Source organism: Stegodyphus dumicola, chromosome 10 (genome assembly GCF_044657685.1).
Source record: "Stegodyphus dumicola isolate Sdum_Otavi_A_Nest chromosome 10, ASM4465768v1".
Taxonomy (NCBI): Eukaryota; Metazoa; Arthropoda; class Arachnida; order Araneae; family Eresidae; genus Stegodyphus; species Stegodyphus dumicola.
This window is the reverse complement of record NC_140777.1, coordinates 69926862-69944691: the sequence shown is the minus strand read 5'-3', so window position 1 is coordinate 69944691 and position 17830 is coordinate 69926862. Positions and strand designations below refer to the sequence as shown.

General features: G+C 31.5%; 1 protein-coding gene across 1 annotated transcript in view; it reads left to right on the top strand.

The window, feature by feature from the left end:
* The window catches only part of LOC118192344 (uncharacterized), a 197357-nt gene that overhangs the window by 166653 nt on the left and 12874 nt on the right, over nt 1-17830 (top strand). Inside the window, exons 39-43 of the mRNA XM_035363287.2 lie at nt 3770-3844; nt 5545-5616; nt 8412-8483; nt 11312-11383; nt 16491-17359. Coding sequence (XP_035219178.2) covers nt 3770-3844; nt 5545-5616; nt 8412-8483; nt 11312-11383; nt 16491-17359 — 1160 coding nt within the window. The remainder of the gene's footprint in view (nt 1-3769; nt 3845-5544; nt 5617-8411; nt 8484-11311; nt 11384-16490; nt 17360-17830) is intronic.

The following is a 17830-nucleotide window of genomic DNA, read 5'->3' as shown; positions in this document are numbered from 1 at the left end:
TTTTTAGACTGATATTTATTTCAAATAACTTTAATATAGTATTTAACTAATCATTAAGTTGCTTACTTTAAATTAAACTAAAAAGGTAAACAACTGTGAAATTCTAAGCTTTCGGAGAAAACTTTCCAAGTGGGGCAAAAACTGAAGATAAATAATGCCAAACCAGTCTCTTTCTTTTTTTCCCCTAATGTGTTTTTAACATGTAATTAAAAATGCATATTTTGGTACGTAAATAATCTTAAATTACAGCCTGAAACTTGATGGCGTTTTGATTTGATACAATTTATGAGCCTTTTAGAAAAGTTATTAAATTTTATCTTGTGATAATTATTTACATTACCATTCATTAGATTTCTGTTCGAGCATTAAATCCAGAGGTAAGTGATGATTCTGCTTTGTTATTAACACACAGAAATTTATTTACATATATGCAATGGTTTGCAAACATAATTATTAGGCACACTCCTCCACTAACTTTCGTTCTTCTATAACAAAAATTGAGTCATCGCATTAAATAGCAGATAGGACGCTCGCAGCGCCACCTAACGGCTGATGCTATCAATTGATAATACATTTTCATCGCAGATTATAGATGCTCGCCGGTTAATTTTCAACTGTGAAATAAAGCTATGCAAATATAAATGTATTCAAAAACAAAGCGGTTTTCATAGAACAAAAATTGACAAGTACGAATCAAAGGCAATCAAATCTGTATCTTAATATTTTAGATTTATATCTTATTATAAATTAATTAACTACATTTATAGGTTTTCTAATGCATTATTCAAGTTCGATAGTTACTGAGCAAGTTTTAATCATTGTTATCTTTGGGTCTTCAGATAATTTTATTCGTAATTTCTTCTCTCTTCCTCTTTGGTTTAGTTGAAAAAATGATTATTGGCATATCGATAATTTTCCTTCTCTTCCTTATAAAGGTTTATTCTCCTGTTATTTATTTTTATTAATTTAATGCTTAAGGTTATTTTCATTACTTTAAGGTTAAATTAAAGTCCTCTATACCATGTAATGTAACTACAAGTAATACTGTGTCAAATTATTGCAGCATTACGTTGCCTACACGAAATTGATAATTTCGCATCCTATTTATATCCTTATTTTAGATGATTTCTATATTTCTGAAACTGCTGAAAACTCTCAACGTGCGGCTAAAAATAGTGAAATGTGGGTAATACTTATAACAGTCACCATGTTTTATTTACTTCCTGATTATCATATTTGATTGCCTTATAAAGAGGGGTAATTTCAAAGAAATAGATGCATTGCAAAGTTAAAGTTTTAATAACATATTTTAAATTGTACGGTTAGAAGAATATATTCTGAAATCTGCTTACCTGATTTATAAATGTTCTGCGATCTTTTTGTAATACAATAGGCATTCATAATATAGTCAAACAAGTTTCATCACATCCTAACGTGTCTGTGTCAAAGTCAAAGCAACTGCTCTGATGCATTGTTTTATATTGTCTAAACTTTTAGGAACGGAATGAACAAAATCTCAGTCCTTGATGTATCTCTGCGAGTAGTTACAGAGTGTCAGAAATGGACTTCTTTGTGGTCAGCATACTAGAAACGTACTCTGGTCTATAGACAAACCCAACATCGATGCAGATTTTTCTCCATACCCCGTGCTCTAAAATGACTCTCTAAATAACAGCATTTGTTTTTGCAAACTGAAACATATAGATAGCGTTTCGTTTCAAATTCGCATCTTAATTGCTCGACTGATGTCAACAGTGATCATAGGACGGGTTAAAAACGTCACGAAAACAGAGTAAAGGTGGAGGTCTTAAACCTGAAGTCTGCTTCTGTAAAATTGTACTGAGCGTTTCCTGATAACAAATACAGTTTACCTGCGTTTATACTGTCAGTTTCCTTTGCTAGTCCTGTACAATCAATCATCTAAAATCCTACATATAGAAAGTTTTATAGAGAACGAGGAATATAAAAGAAAGTACTCTCTGACTTGTAACATTAATATTTTCATAAAAGTGCTTCTATTTCAACTTTGTTTAGACAAAGGGATGTCTTTGTATGTAATAAGTTTCTTAATGAGATTGACTAAGAGTTTTAGAATTTCATGTTATTCTCACGAATGGAAATTTGCATATTTCTGTCACAATTAGGTCCCAAACCAATGTCTTCAAATGAAAGCTTTAGTCAGTTTTTGATATATACCTCTAGAAAACGTGCAATGGCTCGCTTTTTAATGACCGTTTTAAGTATAACCCACATTTAATATGCGATATTTTATATAAATTATGTTTGGGGCGAACTTTTGTTCATGTATATCTTGCAGCTTTTAAACAATGCATACCGTTTTATAAAATATACTTCATTTCCGCTTTTTGACATCATTTTTACGCCATATTTAAGAAAAAAGTGGAAAAGGTCTTTAGAAAACAGCCAAAAATACACGTGCAAATAAGTAAGTATAATAAAAAATAAATTTGCTTTGTATTTGCAGTTAAATTATTAAATGAACTAATTATTATAATGTTAAATTACTAATGAAAAGACGCCACTCTGCGTTTCATACTAATTTCTAACAGTAGCTGAATTTACTCTTACTAAATACAGTAATGCTGTCAGATGGGAGATGAAAAGGTTAAAAGTGCGATAGAAAGGTATTCCTATATAATAAATTAATAATATATCATTTACGTATCTTCGCACTTGGTGGAAACAAGAGAGCCTATTAGTAGTGATGTGAAAGGGACGATAATTGAAAACTGTGTAGAAAAGCTAAAATACATCTCACATTTGAAATTAAAATGAAGTTTCTATACTATTAGTATTTAATGCATTAATGTGTTTTTAAGTTTAAAACAAATGTATGTGTAGAATTTAATATCAGTATATAGTATAGCAAAATAATATTTTTATATTTAATAAAATTATACTATTTTTGCTAAATGAAAAAAAATATTTTTGCTAAATATTTTGCTAAATGTTAAAATATTTAAATGTTAGAATATTTTTGCTAAATGAAAAAAATTATTAGGATCAAATTGAGCAATAAAAAACTGTTAAACATGTAGAGACATTAGGTATTTTTTGAAAACAGGAGAGATGAAAAATGAGCAATGCCATCACCGAGACTCGAACCACGGGCCTATCGAATACGCGCTGACCACTACACCACGAAGGCATGCTAACAAGGCGGAAGAAATGCCTTATATAGGCTCCCTTTTAAAGGACGGCTGGGGATTAGGGGACCCAGTCGCCTAAGCCTGGTGGTGGAAAATCATGATCCACCACCTTTATTTAGTTCGGGCGCCACTCTAGAGACATCAAGTTACTTCGAAGCAGGAGAGATGAAAAATGAGCAACGCCTTCGCCGGGACTCGAACCACGGGACTCTTGAATGCGCGCCGAGCGTACTGATCACTACACTACGAAGGCATGCTGAGAAGGGGGGAGAAATGCCTTATAATCTAAACTGACTACTTTTAAGCAAAATACCATTTATTCATTCATTTTCTATCATAAATGATACTTCAGCAAATAACTAGGACTTTCGCAGTAACAGGTTGAAATCAGGTGAAACTTCATCTTTCAGAAAAATCAGTGTACCATTATTTTAAATCCTAAGCAGTTTACTCCATTCTAAGTTTTTATTTTATAACTAAATATAGTTTTTACTGATACTGAATATTGTTTTGATGTTATACATGTCATCTAATAAAATGAATGTTTTACAAGAATGTCTTTTAAATGAAAACTAATTGCCGAAACATCTGTTTTACAGGAATTTGGAAAATAATCCTACGATCAGAGAAATTGAAACGGAAGCCTTCCATGATCTGACTAATCTAACTACATTGTAAGAACTTTCACTTTACTATATTTTATAAATCTTTCAGTGTTTTTCTTCCTAGAAGGTGATTAGAAATTATGTGTTTAAACTTTAAAGGTAGATCCAGCATAAATCGGGAAACCTTATTATAAAAGGGAAATATGCTCGGAAATGTTACCTAAAATACTAAACGTTATGGGATTTCCTTAGTGAATCCTTCCCTAATAGACGTGAAGTAAACTATTGTTATGTCTAAAAGTAAGTACAGAGTCTGGTAAAGGTTTAAATAAACCTTTTTAATTTAAACAGAACTTAGTGTATAAATGCACGTTCTCGTGCTAACCAAATAAACCGCAGCTCATTGTGATGCAATTAAACATAAACATTGAATGTCAATTTAAAACAGAGAATAGTAGTCAAGGACTACACAAATACATTTCACTCCAATCTGTCTCAATAACTCTAACCAGCGTATCAAATTCAAATGTTCGTAGCGATAACGCAAAGCCGTATAATTACAGCTTATCAGAGTGGATGGGAACTAAACGCAGCGTGCCCGCGCTGACAAGGCATATGCTTTGTCTTACAATCCCAAAACCTCAGTTTAACTGATTTGCATTGTGGTGAATAAACGGATAGGAGAAATTATAGTAAAGGCTAAATTATAAATAACTGGTTAATTTAAATAATAATAGCCATATAACATAAATAAGTAAGAATAAACAAATAAAAAGAGTTTACACATTTTATTACAACATAATTATTCTTCACCATTTGTTTGCTACAGGATATTAAGGTGCACATGCAGAAATCACAGAAAATGTGCTCAAAATTACATCCACCACCAATAATACCTATTAAAGTCGACTCATATATTAACAAGCCTGTGCAAGAATATCAAGCTTATCACGAACACAATAACTCTTGTTATGAAGTCAAATTCCGATCTTCCAGAGGAGGTCCTTTAGGTAACCCCTGAGGAACAAATAAATGGGACACGAACACAAGGGCATCATGCAGCATTTTCAGCATGATCTGTAATATAAAAATATCCTATAAAGTCGACGCTAGAATCGTAATGGAAAAAGGTCTGATATAAACAATCTCGAGCTATTTTGTCTGCCCAAAACTACGGTCGCCAATCGTGTTGCTCAGCGTGGAGGTGAGTGGTTTGTGCGCTGTATTTTAGATATTTAACCAGCAGAGATTAGGAAAAACAATCAACAAGATCTGTCTCCTGGTCCACATTAAGTGAGGAATTTTAAATTACCATAGCGCAATAAATTTATTTAAGCCTTATTTAATATCAAGAATGAGTGGGATATATATCACTCATCATACCGAAAAAAGTTTTAAAGAATTTTTAATCAGATATAAAATAAATTAATGCACATGAGCAGAATGCCTGAGCTTTAAATTTATTGTGAAAAAACGATTCCCGACAATCCGAGAGATAAGTCATCATCTTTTTCTACATTAGGAATAGACAAACTAAGACAGCTATCGTAAAAAATACATAATTAAAATTTTGAATTAAAATATTTAGCATAAAATTATATTATTTTGTCATTCTTGCCGAATTCAAACATGCTGATGACAGAAAAATGAAGCTAAAATGTCTAGAATTTTATACCTTTTAATATTTGATTGTTTCATTTTAAGAACTTATGCATGCATGCAAATTATACGTCAAGCATTGTTCTGTAGAAAAAGTTTTCTTTTAACAGGAATTTAACTGGAACATCTCTGAGAGTTTTAAGAAAGCGTGCATTTCACGGAATGTCAAGCCTGAGAATTTTGTAAGTATGATTTGTGATATACAGTCTTCAAAAGAATGATAATAGAATTTTGTAAGTATGATTTGTTACATACAATCTTCAAAAGGATGTTAATATAATATCCAGTTTCAAATTTAAGCAATTCACGGTAATTTTTATCTTTTTATGTTTTCTTATTATTTAATTTTAATAAGATGTTAGTTAAGGGTATAAAGAAAAATCTTCAAAATATGATTTATGATTAGTTTCAAAACATTTACCATTTAAAACTTTTATTTAATAATTGGAATATAGATGGAACGGTTAACAAAGTCGGTGAAGACCAAATATTATAAATTTAGACTAGTGCTACAATGTGATTTGAAATTCTGTGCTTCAAATGACATGCAGTACTGACTTCCTTGCATGTATCCCTCTCCTTATGACCTCCCTGTCTATGTTCTAAAGTTCTGAGACTTAAGGAGTCCTGTAGTTTATCAAGCAAACTGAGGAATCTTATATGTGCATTATAAACTTAACCATCTTGTATAACTCCTAAACCCCACTTTTCTTTTTACTGTTATATCAAAAATTCTGATGTAATTTCTGAAGATTAAGATTGTGTTTCCAAAATTAAAAACTTTCTGAGATTGTTAGACTGTGCGGGTTAGAATTTGTAACTGATTAAAACTGTAGCAGTAACTACAATTTCTAACATAGGCGGGCAACATCACAGAATCTTTTTTTTTTTTTTTTTTTTGAAATAATTTAGCATAATTATTTGTTTTACTCTACATCGACACTCTATCATCTTTACATCACCTGTCTAGTTGTATCATATTACATTTTGAAGTAACAGGTAACATAGCCTTTGAAATGTAAATATTTCTGTCTTGCTTTTATCAACTACCTAATAGTATTACAGTCTACTTCCAGTTTCTCTTTCTCTGAAGATAGAAAAATTATTCCACGAAAGAGATTTCATTAATTTACCTTGAATCAGAGTTTTTTGTTCATTTTTAGCTGCTGAAGACCAAATGAATTATCTTAGAACAACCTAAGTCTTTGTATGAATATATATCGCTTGAATCTTTGTATTCATACTACCATTTGCTTTAGAAAAATCTTCCCGAAGGTAAAAAAGTTCCTTAAGTAGATCCTTCTTGTGATGTTTATTGCAGTACTTGCGAGTGTCTAAGGACCTCCCTGAAATTTCAACTTTTTATGCATATCCGAGAGATAAGTCATTATTGAATCTGAAAAAGTTAGCAAAATGTTTTTAAAGAAATCAAATTATCTTAATTCTTCCATCAAATTTCTATAATGGTGTTCATCATTATTTGTCCCAATTCATTTAAGGGCATACACACAGAAGCATCTTGAAATCGATCCCCGATATTAAAGTAGAATATTGCGAGGAAAAGAGCCCAGTTACAAAAAAACAGAGATATTTTTATATTGTAGTTAAGAAAGTGTCTTTTTTGTTTAAATATTAATATATAAAGGTAAAAATATTTTGTGTATCGATTGTGCAGGATAATCCGACAACTTAACCCAACTGAGAATCTTTGAAATTATTTAGGAAGTCATTTTATTTCCTTCATTTCCATAATTGTAAAGAACTATGATGAATACAATCCTTTTCTAAATTCTACAAACAGCATTGCTCAACCGTAAAACTTTCACTAAAGTTCACATTGAAATTCACGGCGATAACTATTCAAACTCAAGCAGTATCCCTTCATTAATTCGTGTCATATTTTTCCTTACCATATATTCAGCTGTCAACAATTTGAAGCACATTTTATGCACATATGCTTGATTATATAGTCAGCTTTCAACAATTTGAAGCACATTTTATGCACATATGCTTGTATTATATAGTCAGCTGTCAACAATTTGAAGCACATTTTATGCACATATGCTTGATTATATAGTCAGCTGTCAACAATTTGAAGCACATTTTATGCACATATGCTTGATTATATAGTCAGCTGTCAACAATTTGAAGCACATTTTATGCACATATGCTTGATTTTATTATATTCATAAATACTATAATACGTGCCAGTAACATTTGTTTGACTTAATGCAATATGAATTGCTTTTCTGGCTACATCACTATTAGTGTAATTTAGGCAGTAGGCAGTATTAATTAATGTTTCAGTAAAAATATAAGGATTTTTGTTGTTATTACCTAATTCTTCGGAAAATATATGCGTATAATAATTTTAAAAGTATAGTAAACAAACAATTTACTTATTTTCTGAATATTATAGATACCACGAAGTATTCAAATAGGGAAAAAGAAATTCTTGTATGATTACATATATTATCTTAAATTAAATTTTCTAAGTATCTACATGTTTTTAATAATTTTTACTAACTCGATTAACGTTTACTAACTTTTACTTTTTCGACATTTTATTTGCCTAAATAATTTTATTCTCGTTATTTAAAACATTTATTTTTTATCATAACATATATTTAATTATTTAATAATAATTTGTTTCTACTTTCCTTTCAATCAGAATAATCTTTTAACCATAATTTATTTTTTAGATAATTGTATAAGAACGTCCGAATTAGTTCAGTTATTATTCAACTATAGCTCGAAGAAACTAGTACTTTTCGCTGGAAAAAAACTATTTTTATTTTATACCTTGTTCTGTGATGTTTCAGCGAAATTTATACATATTGAAGTAAAATCAAGGCTGAAACTTTCGTTTCCTCCTCAATTCTTTATCTAGTATATATGAAATGTGATTCAATGTTATTCAGTATTTAATGCACATAAAATAAACACAGGTTTAAAATCTTCTGAAATTTGATTTTAGAAATCTTCAGAATAACAATATAGAAAAAGTTGAAAGCGGTGCTTTTAATGGACTTTATTCTGTGACACTCTTGTAAGTAACTAAGTTCTGTATTTCTTAGCATTAAAGTATATTGTGATCTTTATCAATGATAATGATATTTATTACTGCTAGAATATATTTACTCAAATTTTTATCAATCAGCAGTTATTTTTATTACATGCTAAAAGAATGCTGTGTCTAAGCCCCACAGTTTGTCTTAATAGACAACTGTTTTTACGCCACAATTTTAAAAAACCAAATGACAAAGTAGAAAAACACCGGGTTAAGTGTTAATTATACCGAAACGTATGTAGTAAAATTTTGTTAGACTGGGCATAGGCCCACCAGCGGCCGAGCGGTAAAGTCGCTGAACACTGGTAGTTCGGTCCGAGGTTCGAATCCCGCGAACGGGCTGGCTGCATGGGTGTTTTCGTGGTTTTCCCCATGTGTAACGTGTATACGAGCCAGTTTCCCTTAGAAAGTCCTCCACGAAAGGCATCCCTCCCCTTAGGCAGATAGCCCTAGTGTGCTTTGCCGTAATTAAAATACACATACACATACACACATTTTGTTAGACTGGGCTAGTTATTGAATATAATTTCGAAGGATATTATAGATTATTTTCCGATATGAGGTTAGCTCGGCCATGAGATAAGAACAAAATTCTGCTTTATGGATACTACTCGTGTGTGTGCTTTTAGGCAGAAATCTTCAGCCGAGTTGAGCTCGTTTTTGCTCAATAAAAGGAAAAACTTCAAATATGAGCTAGATCGTTCGTAACCATTAAAAGCAATAATTTTTCATATTTCTTCAACATACATCATATATTATATTTTATTGGATCTTCATTCAATTTATTCGATCGTAGATTGTACTTCATTTCAGCACTGAGTAGCTCTGTGTGCTTACGTATATGAATTCAATAAATTCAAAGTAAATTCAAATATCACGCTCAGTTTGGTAAAGCAAAAAACAAGAAATGGGACAAATACTGAAAAAAAAAAAAAAAAAAAAAAAAAAAAAACACTGCATTAGGTGAATAAAATTACAAATCCAGAAGAGTGAAAAGCCTGAAAATAGATGAAAAAGTTGAAAATATTAAAGGATTTTATTTTCCAGCATATCTTCTTCAGGAAGATTGTATACCGAAAAATGCAAACGAATACGTCTGTTTCTGAGCTAATAGATGCAGTAATTATTTCGAGTTTAATTTAACTCGAAATAATTCAAAAACAAACTATGCATTCTCCAGCACAACCTCAATAAGCCAGAACGGAAAAGAAAAAAAAAAAAAGATTGAAAAACAAAAGCAAAGCAATAGCCGCCCAAACAGTATAATATTTAGTGTCACCTACTGTTATGGGCCCACCAGCGGCCGAGCGGTAAAGTCGCTGAACACTGGTAGTTCGGTCCGAGGTTCGAGTCCCGCGAACGGTCTAGCTGCATGGGTGTTTTCGTCGTTTTCCTCATGTGTAACGTGTATACGAGCCAATTTCCCTCAGAAAGTCCTCCACGAAGGCATCCCTCCCCTTAGGCAGATAGCCCTCGAGGCTTTGCTGTAATTAAATAACCTAACCTACTGCTATACTTATGGGCTCGCGTTCGAATCTTGCAGAAAGCATAGCTGTAACTGCCCGCCACTTTATAGCAATTCACAGTGGCACACTTATTAGGTGCTTCCTCAATAAAGTGGCTACCACTTCCTTACACTTAGTAGTGGTCGAAGTATCCCCCTAATGGGGGCAAAAGTGAAGAAATAGAATATGCGCATAAAAATGTTTTAAATTAATAAACAAATTTTAAAATGTTCAGGTAACAAAAATAGTGTTGGAAAATTCTTTAATGAAGTAATTTTTAACTGTAGGACCTATCAGTAAAAACAAAGATCACAAAGTGGAAATGTGTATAAATTCTTTAAAAAAAAAAAAAAAAAAAAAAAAAAAATTATTCAGCTCATAGAATAAATTTTCCAGTCAATTACAAAAGAAAAATTTTGAAATAAATTTAAATTTAATCTTAGATTGGGAATAAATAAGTAAGAAGAAAACTACTAATAATATACCTTAAACTTTTGTTAATCTTGCAGTGAAATCATTGTCTATAAATCAGATAAATCAATTTTAAGATAGATAAATAATTTATCATTGCAACCACATAGAAAAACGTAGTAATTAAAACTTTTTTCTTAAAAAACTAGAGCCTAAATAATATTTTTACCGTAAAAGCAGCATAACCATGGACAGCAGTACCTTGTTCTCGAAAAGAGGTAAGAAAAGATGTGTCACCAGAAGCTGAAGTACTTTGGTTGGACGTAGAAAAAAATACATGGAAAACGAAATAAGTTGGGTTGTAAAATAGTTTTAAGAGACTTGAAATTTTAATATTAAAAGAAATAAAAGTTTATCATCATAAAATCGTTTAGCTATTGAAAGAGAAAATCTGCAGTTACATTACGTGAAGCAAGTTTCAATTTGTAAATTAAATAAATTAATTAATACTTTAAAAAATAAATTCTTATAAGCCATAAGGAGATAGAAAATTTAAACATGATCATTTTTTCTTCAAAAGAAAAGTTTTAGCAATTAAAAAATTAAAATTTGTGCAAAAAATCTTCATTAAAAATATTATTAAAAAGTATAGTAATAAGTAACTAAAACTCCATTCAAAATTGTGCAATCTTTATTGGAGATCGTTTATCTCAGGAGTAAGTTATGCATATAAAGTCAATTTGATCAAAGACTTAAAATTTAATTTTTTTTTAATCTGTAATTTGATGTACCAAAATGATTAAGAGAATACGTCATCGCCATATTTAATTGATATAATTTTTGATATCACTTTTTGGCTGTATACCCTGATTTAACGAATGTCTGTTTTAGAGACATCAGAGGAAACAATATAGAGGATTTTACATCTGATCTCTTTACAGACATGAAATGTTTAGAGCATTTGTAAGTATTATAGATTATTATTATTCTACTTATTTATGGATATTAAATCCCTTTCAATTTATAAAATAAATCCTATTTTTTACATCGAAAAATAACTTGAATATTTTCACTTTATTTACACATCGTTATATCAATTTTATTTGATTTTTTTACTTAATTACTCATGTTATACCAGTTTTATTTTATGCCAGTAATAATTTCATTTAACTAGATCATTTCGGAAATTGAAAATTATCGAAATTTAAAATAAACCACTCTCATTTTTGTAAATATTTGAATAACTTTTAGTAGCAATAATTTTCGTGTTCCCATTACAATGAAAAGTTTTACTTTTAAGTCTTATATCTAACAACAGTTATTAATTTAATGTAAATAAGATAATAAAATTTTATTTCAAATCAATGCAGTTTTACGCAAATTATATGTTATAATACTTCATTAGGGTTAACTGTTTCACTACTAATTGACGATTTATACCTATTTGTATGTTGTAGAATGCATTCCAATTTCATGAGGTGCAGATTTATTGAAAGACAAGTTTTTTAACTTAAGTATTTCTCACTGGGGGGGCACCAGCGGCCGAGCGGTAAAGTCGCTGAACACTGGTAGTTCGGTCCGAGGTTCGAATCCCGCGAACAGGCTGGCTGCATGGGCGTTTTCGTGGTTTTCCCCATGTGTAACGTGTATACGAGTCAGTTTCCCTTAGAAAGTCCTCCATGAAGGCATCCCTCCCCTTAGGCAGATAGCCCTCGAGGCTTTGCCATAATTACACACACACTCTCACTGGGGGACATATCTATCAATGGCTTCCTTTAACCTACGGGTGTGTATGTGTGTGTGTGTAATATTTTGGCGATAGCTGTAATGAATTGGAAAGGTTTATTGCGTTGCAATAACTTGGAGAGTCTTTACTGAGCAGATAGAAGGATGACTTGCAGAGAGAGATAACCGTAGATTCAACATAATTAGCATTATTAATGGAATTAGGTTATTATTATTATTGGATAAAGTTAATTCTTAAGACGCATAATCTGATGTTCATCATTATGCATGAAGAGTGCAATATGCACCTACATTTTTGATAGCTTAGCACATCTTCAGACAATGGGCAATGTAGAGAAGCAAGACGCGTGAGTATTAGCAAGAGTGAAGCAAGCGGAAAAGTGACTACGCATTCAGAAGAAGCGTCACAGATGGAGTCAAAAAGTTTCGGTTCTTAATTAATACTTTAATGTGATTAATTAAATGGTAGCTTCACTGCAGTGTTACTTAAGACAGTATGATTCGGATGTTGTTCCAACCATGGAGGTAGGAAGTAAGATGGAGTCGCCCTAAACAAGTTTCTCCGTACCCTGCTCTGAAGCACCGGCAATCCCTACGTGGTGACCAAAACATTGGGTCATTTACCATTGAATTCTATGGGATTTGACGCGTTCGGGTGTAAATATTTTGTAATTACGTCGCAAATATACATATAAATGTATATATTTTCTTTTTCTACAACACTTCAGAGTCCTAAGTATGTGAAAACAACATATTTTTAAACAACATTTCATTCTGAACGGAATTAAATGCTATACTTTTCACAGGACAGTTTTCTCAGAATGGTTTAATTTGAATGAAATATTTTCACAAGTTTTCGTTAATTACATTAGAAAATAAAAATTAAGGTAATTTGATTTTATTCGATTAAGGTACAAAAATTAACATCAAAGTAGAGATGTATTATTAATATTAAATTATTATTGTATTATTAATATTAAAATTATGCATTATTTCTTTTCTATTTATAGAGCTTCTTTCTAAAATACTTTCTTAAATATGACATGATTTTTTGGCTTCTTTTAAACCGAAAAATGTAAGTCAATTTATAATTAATGCTCTGTTCGGTTCATTTTAAATTAGAGAATTATTAGGAATTAAAGAGTATTTGATTTTCTCTGAACATTTCTGAAAGGGAATAAAATAAGTTTTTTTTTTTTTAAGTATTATTTAAAACTTGTAACTGAGTTATTATAAAATGTAAAGGAATAATTCTTTTAATTATACTTATCAGATTTTTTTTTTACCCTTCATTTCAACAATACATATTCCAAAACTCTTTATTACGTTCTTAAGTGCGCATCTCATAGCATTTGCTTTACAATACCTTTTAACAGATTGCTTTCCAATACGAACAATTCTTGCTTAAATAGTTTTATAACGTATTTATCAACAGGATTTCAATTTATGTTTACAATTCAATATTAAGGTTATTATATATTTAGATAACATTTATAATCATTATAAATTAGATACATTTAATCATTAGATTTCTTCACAGTACTTTCACAGTTGTTTATAAGTGAATAAATTCTTCATTTCAAATACATTTATAAATAATTTAATGAATATTTAAGTATTTTGTCAAAGGCAGATACATGCTTTTTGCAAGCACATGCATAAATACCCATACATATTTCCTATTTATCATTTCCGACACGTGCAAATCTTTAATTTCTGTGCATTCACTATATTTTTCGTGTAAAGTAATTTACACTAATTTAGCATACACGCGAAAGTTTTACATAAAAAATATATATGAATATAATTTGAATGAAAATTATAAGTATTATTTTTAATACCCACTCAAAGGTCAGTTTTTCTTCAAAATTCCTCCACGATGGCATCTCTCTCTTTAGGCAGACAGCCCTTGCATGCGTTACTCTATTTAATAAAAACTTAATCTGACTTATGTGCCTAATTACAAATATTTTAACATACATAATTTTATATTTACATTTAGCCATCAAGTTTCAAACTTTTCAAATCTTCTAGAAAATAAATTTTGGCAGATCTCTTTTAGCAATTTTCTTAAAATCTATATTTTCGTAGTGCAACAGCTTAGAATTTTATAAAACAAATTCATAATCAAAATCGCTGTTGTTAGTTATCGAAAAATAACCAAGATAAAATTTTTGCGCAAATGTCAGTAAACTATACAAATTGCTATTATCCATCATACTGTGAATGTTTCTTTCATGCGAGAGTGTCCCTTTTTCGATTTCTATGGAACTGTCGTGTGTCGAAATACTATCAGAATCTTGTCAAGCGAGCTTCTGAATGTAAACAAAAAACACCCCGTCTGGTGACCCAAGCTTCAAAGCAGTGCTTCACTTCTAGCGCGGAATGGCCCCTCCTCCCTTTCCTACCTCCATGGTTTCAACAGTGCTTCTGTAATTTGTGTGCTACTGTCGCACATGATTTGCAGATGCTAATCGTTTGCGCAACCTATTGAGGTCTACGTTTGTTGCAAAATTTCAAGTCTGCTGTTGTTTTGTCATGGTATTGAATGTTCGATAGCAAACAGTGTGAATGCAGTGTCCCATGTTTTTAGTGTGCACATCAACTAAAATGAATTTTATATCGAATTTTAGACGAAATGCTACCTCCTCATGTGGCAAGAATTGAAACTTGGAAAAATTTTCAGGTATCAAGTTAAAATAAGATTCGAGTCCAATTGCATTTCCTTTATTGCTTCACAATATTCATATTTTATTTTCATTTATTTATTTATTTGTTGTATTGACGTTTGCTTTTAGTTCAGCTTCACTTATCCCAACTGAATGGGATCAGAATAGGTTCAAATGAGTGATTTCCATATCGTAAAAATTACTTTCTCAAATAATCACCGAACTTAATATGCTTTCGTGTACTCCATTAATTCAATCAAACAAAAATTTATTTTCAAGAATTAAATCTTTTGTAATTTTCCGAAAAAAGAACAAAAAATGGAATACCTTGTAACTTTAAGTTACGGTATGAGTAGTAATTTTATTGCCGCAGAATGTTTTGCGAATTTTATAGGTCCATCTAAATATTCCGAAATCTCGCATTTGGCTCATGCTAAGTTTCTAATTTTTATTATAACTTTTAGAATATTTTACGCATTTGAAGAATTTTAACATTACCTTCTCGTGTTCGAAGGTAAAGACCAACCAACGTTAATTTCATTCATATAAAGCGAATGTAAAGTAATTTCTAGTCAATAAATTTTTTCTTTTCTCCTAGAAAAAAGCTCGTTTTGATAAGCTATGAATATTTCCTATGTGTCTAAACCACAATTATCTCAAATGCTCTTTCACGATTTTTTAAACAATTAAGAACTCAGTTTCACTTTATGTAATACCACACTGCTCTGATCTCGTATATTAATGAGTAATAATATATGGAAGAAATCACATTTTTCTAGCCTAGACCCACTGATTGATTAAAAGAGTAAAGCGAAAGAATTGAAGTAATGTAGGACAGATAAACACATCAATTGTGATTATCAGAAACTTTATAACTCGAAGGACTGAATCAGAAGTACTAAAAAAAATAAGAGATCGATAGATTAAGAATTTCTCGCAAGACAGCTGCATTTTTTTTCTGTACTTTTCTCCAAATTTTCATCAATAATTGTATAAACGCATTTTAATGAATTCGCATAATTAAAGTGTTCGTTAACTGAGGTCTATTTTATATATCATTTTAGAATATATATTTTTGCACTCTACGGGTTCGTGGATTTGAAGTTATGGATGAAAACCCTTGAAGAAGAATGAAAACACAATTTATTCGCCAGTATTACGCAGGACAGTTCCAAAGCCACGTTTGCAATCGTCAAAAAAATATAATAAATACGCTGAAGGAATTAGCAACGCAGCCTTCAGTCTATAACGGTGAAAATGGCTTCACGGCAAAGTACTAAAGTACAGCTCCTGTCAGTCGATCGCTTTCAAGCCAATCTCTGAACTCAAGATACTGTAATCTATCTGTATATAGGCAAGGTATATATAGTTTTACCTAACTCCGCTAATTTTGTTGTCAAATATCGCCAAACGGGCGATTTAGCTCCAAATTTGGCAGCCTTGATTTGCCTCTACTTTCCGGCAACCCTAACACCTCTTTACGAGAAAGCTTTCTCACCGCAGCTGGGTATTTCCAACGATATAAAAGTTGTCTAGAATTGTTTACAGTTTTTAATGGACTATAGGATATGTTTATTGTTTTTTATTTTTATCTATTTTCAATTTACTCCTCAATAAAAAATTTTCATTATATAAATACCATTAAAACTTTTCAGGTACAGTGATTCATACACCTTTTGTTGTATGGCATCTTCTGTAGTATCACTACAGAACTGCCTCCCACCAGAGGATGAAATTTCGTCCTGTGAAGACCTGATGAGTAGTCTGGTCCAAAGATCCTTCTTATGGGTTCTCGGAATCATCGGCCTGCTGAGTAATCTTTTCGTCATCATCTGGCGTTTGAAGACTAAAGATTCGAGCAGAATAAGTTCAACCCTTATCCTCAACCTAGGTTGCGCTGATTTCCTTATGGGAATATATCTCATTATCATTGCTAGTGTGGATGTTTATTACAGAAGTATCTATATTGAAAACTCCGACAAATGGAAAAGAAGCAACCTCTGTAAGATTTGCGGCTTTTTGTCTACAGTTTCCACAGAAGTTTCGGTATTCACTCTCGCCTTCATCACATTAGATAGGCTAATCTGCCTCTGCTTTCCCCTTTCCCAGAGAAGGTTCAGTCTTCAATTCACATACAGACTTATTGCTGCAGCATGGATTATAGCCGCCATCATGGCAATCATACCTCTAGTAGTGGAACCGTATTTTCAAGGACGTTTCTATGCACGCTCTGGAGTATGCCTGGCTTTGCATATTACAAATCACAGACCAGCAGGATGGGAATATTCAGTCGGAATATTCTTCTGCATGAATACAATGGCATTCATATTCATCGTTTCTGCATATTTTTACATGTATATTACAATTAGGAAGTCATACAGAAACATGAGTCGACTTGTGTCTCGCCAAACAACAGAAAACACAATTGGAAGGCAAATGGCACTGATTGCTTTGACAAATTCTATGTGTTGGTTTCCCATTATACTTATGGGATTGCTAGCTATGTCCGGAATCAGAATTCCTGGTAAGAATTATTTTAAGCATATTTTTGTACTTTAGACCTTCATTATTCCTTTAATAAAAAAGGGATTATCATGCAGATATTATTACTGATACTAATTATAGTAACGGGTGGCCATAATTAAACTGACAGAGCTCACAATGTTCTGTAGCGCGATCTGTTTGCGAGAATGACGCCATATTTTGTAGGAAGATTAAACAAGACGGGGGACGAAGGATTCCGCGAAAAAAAAAAATTAGTTCCAAAGTCACCACTAGGGGAATATTTGACGCTGTGTAATAGAAAATAGAGTGTTAACAAATGCAAATCAATACGGAAATTACCTTTTATTTTGCATTCAAATGAGGTTCAATGTGGCTGCCGTTGTTGTGGACCACATATTGCATTCTGTGCACAGTATGCACAACAGCTAAAATCAACAGCTATCTCCCGTACAGTCCGTGATATGTTATCCTTCAACATAGCCAGGTCCTG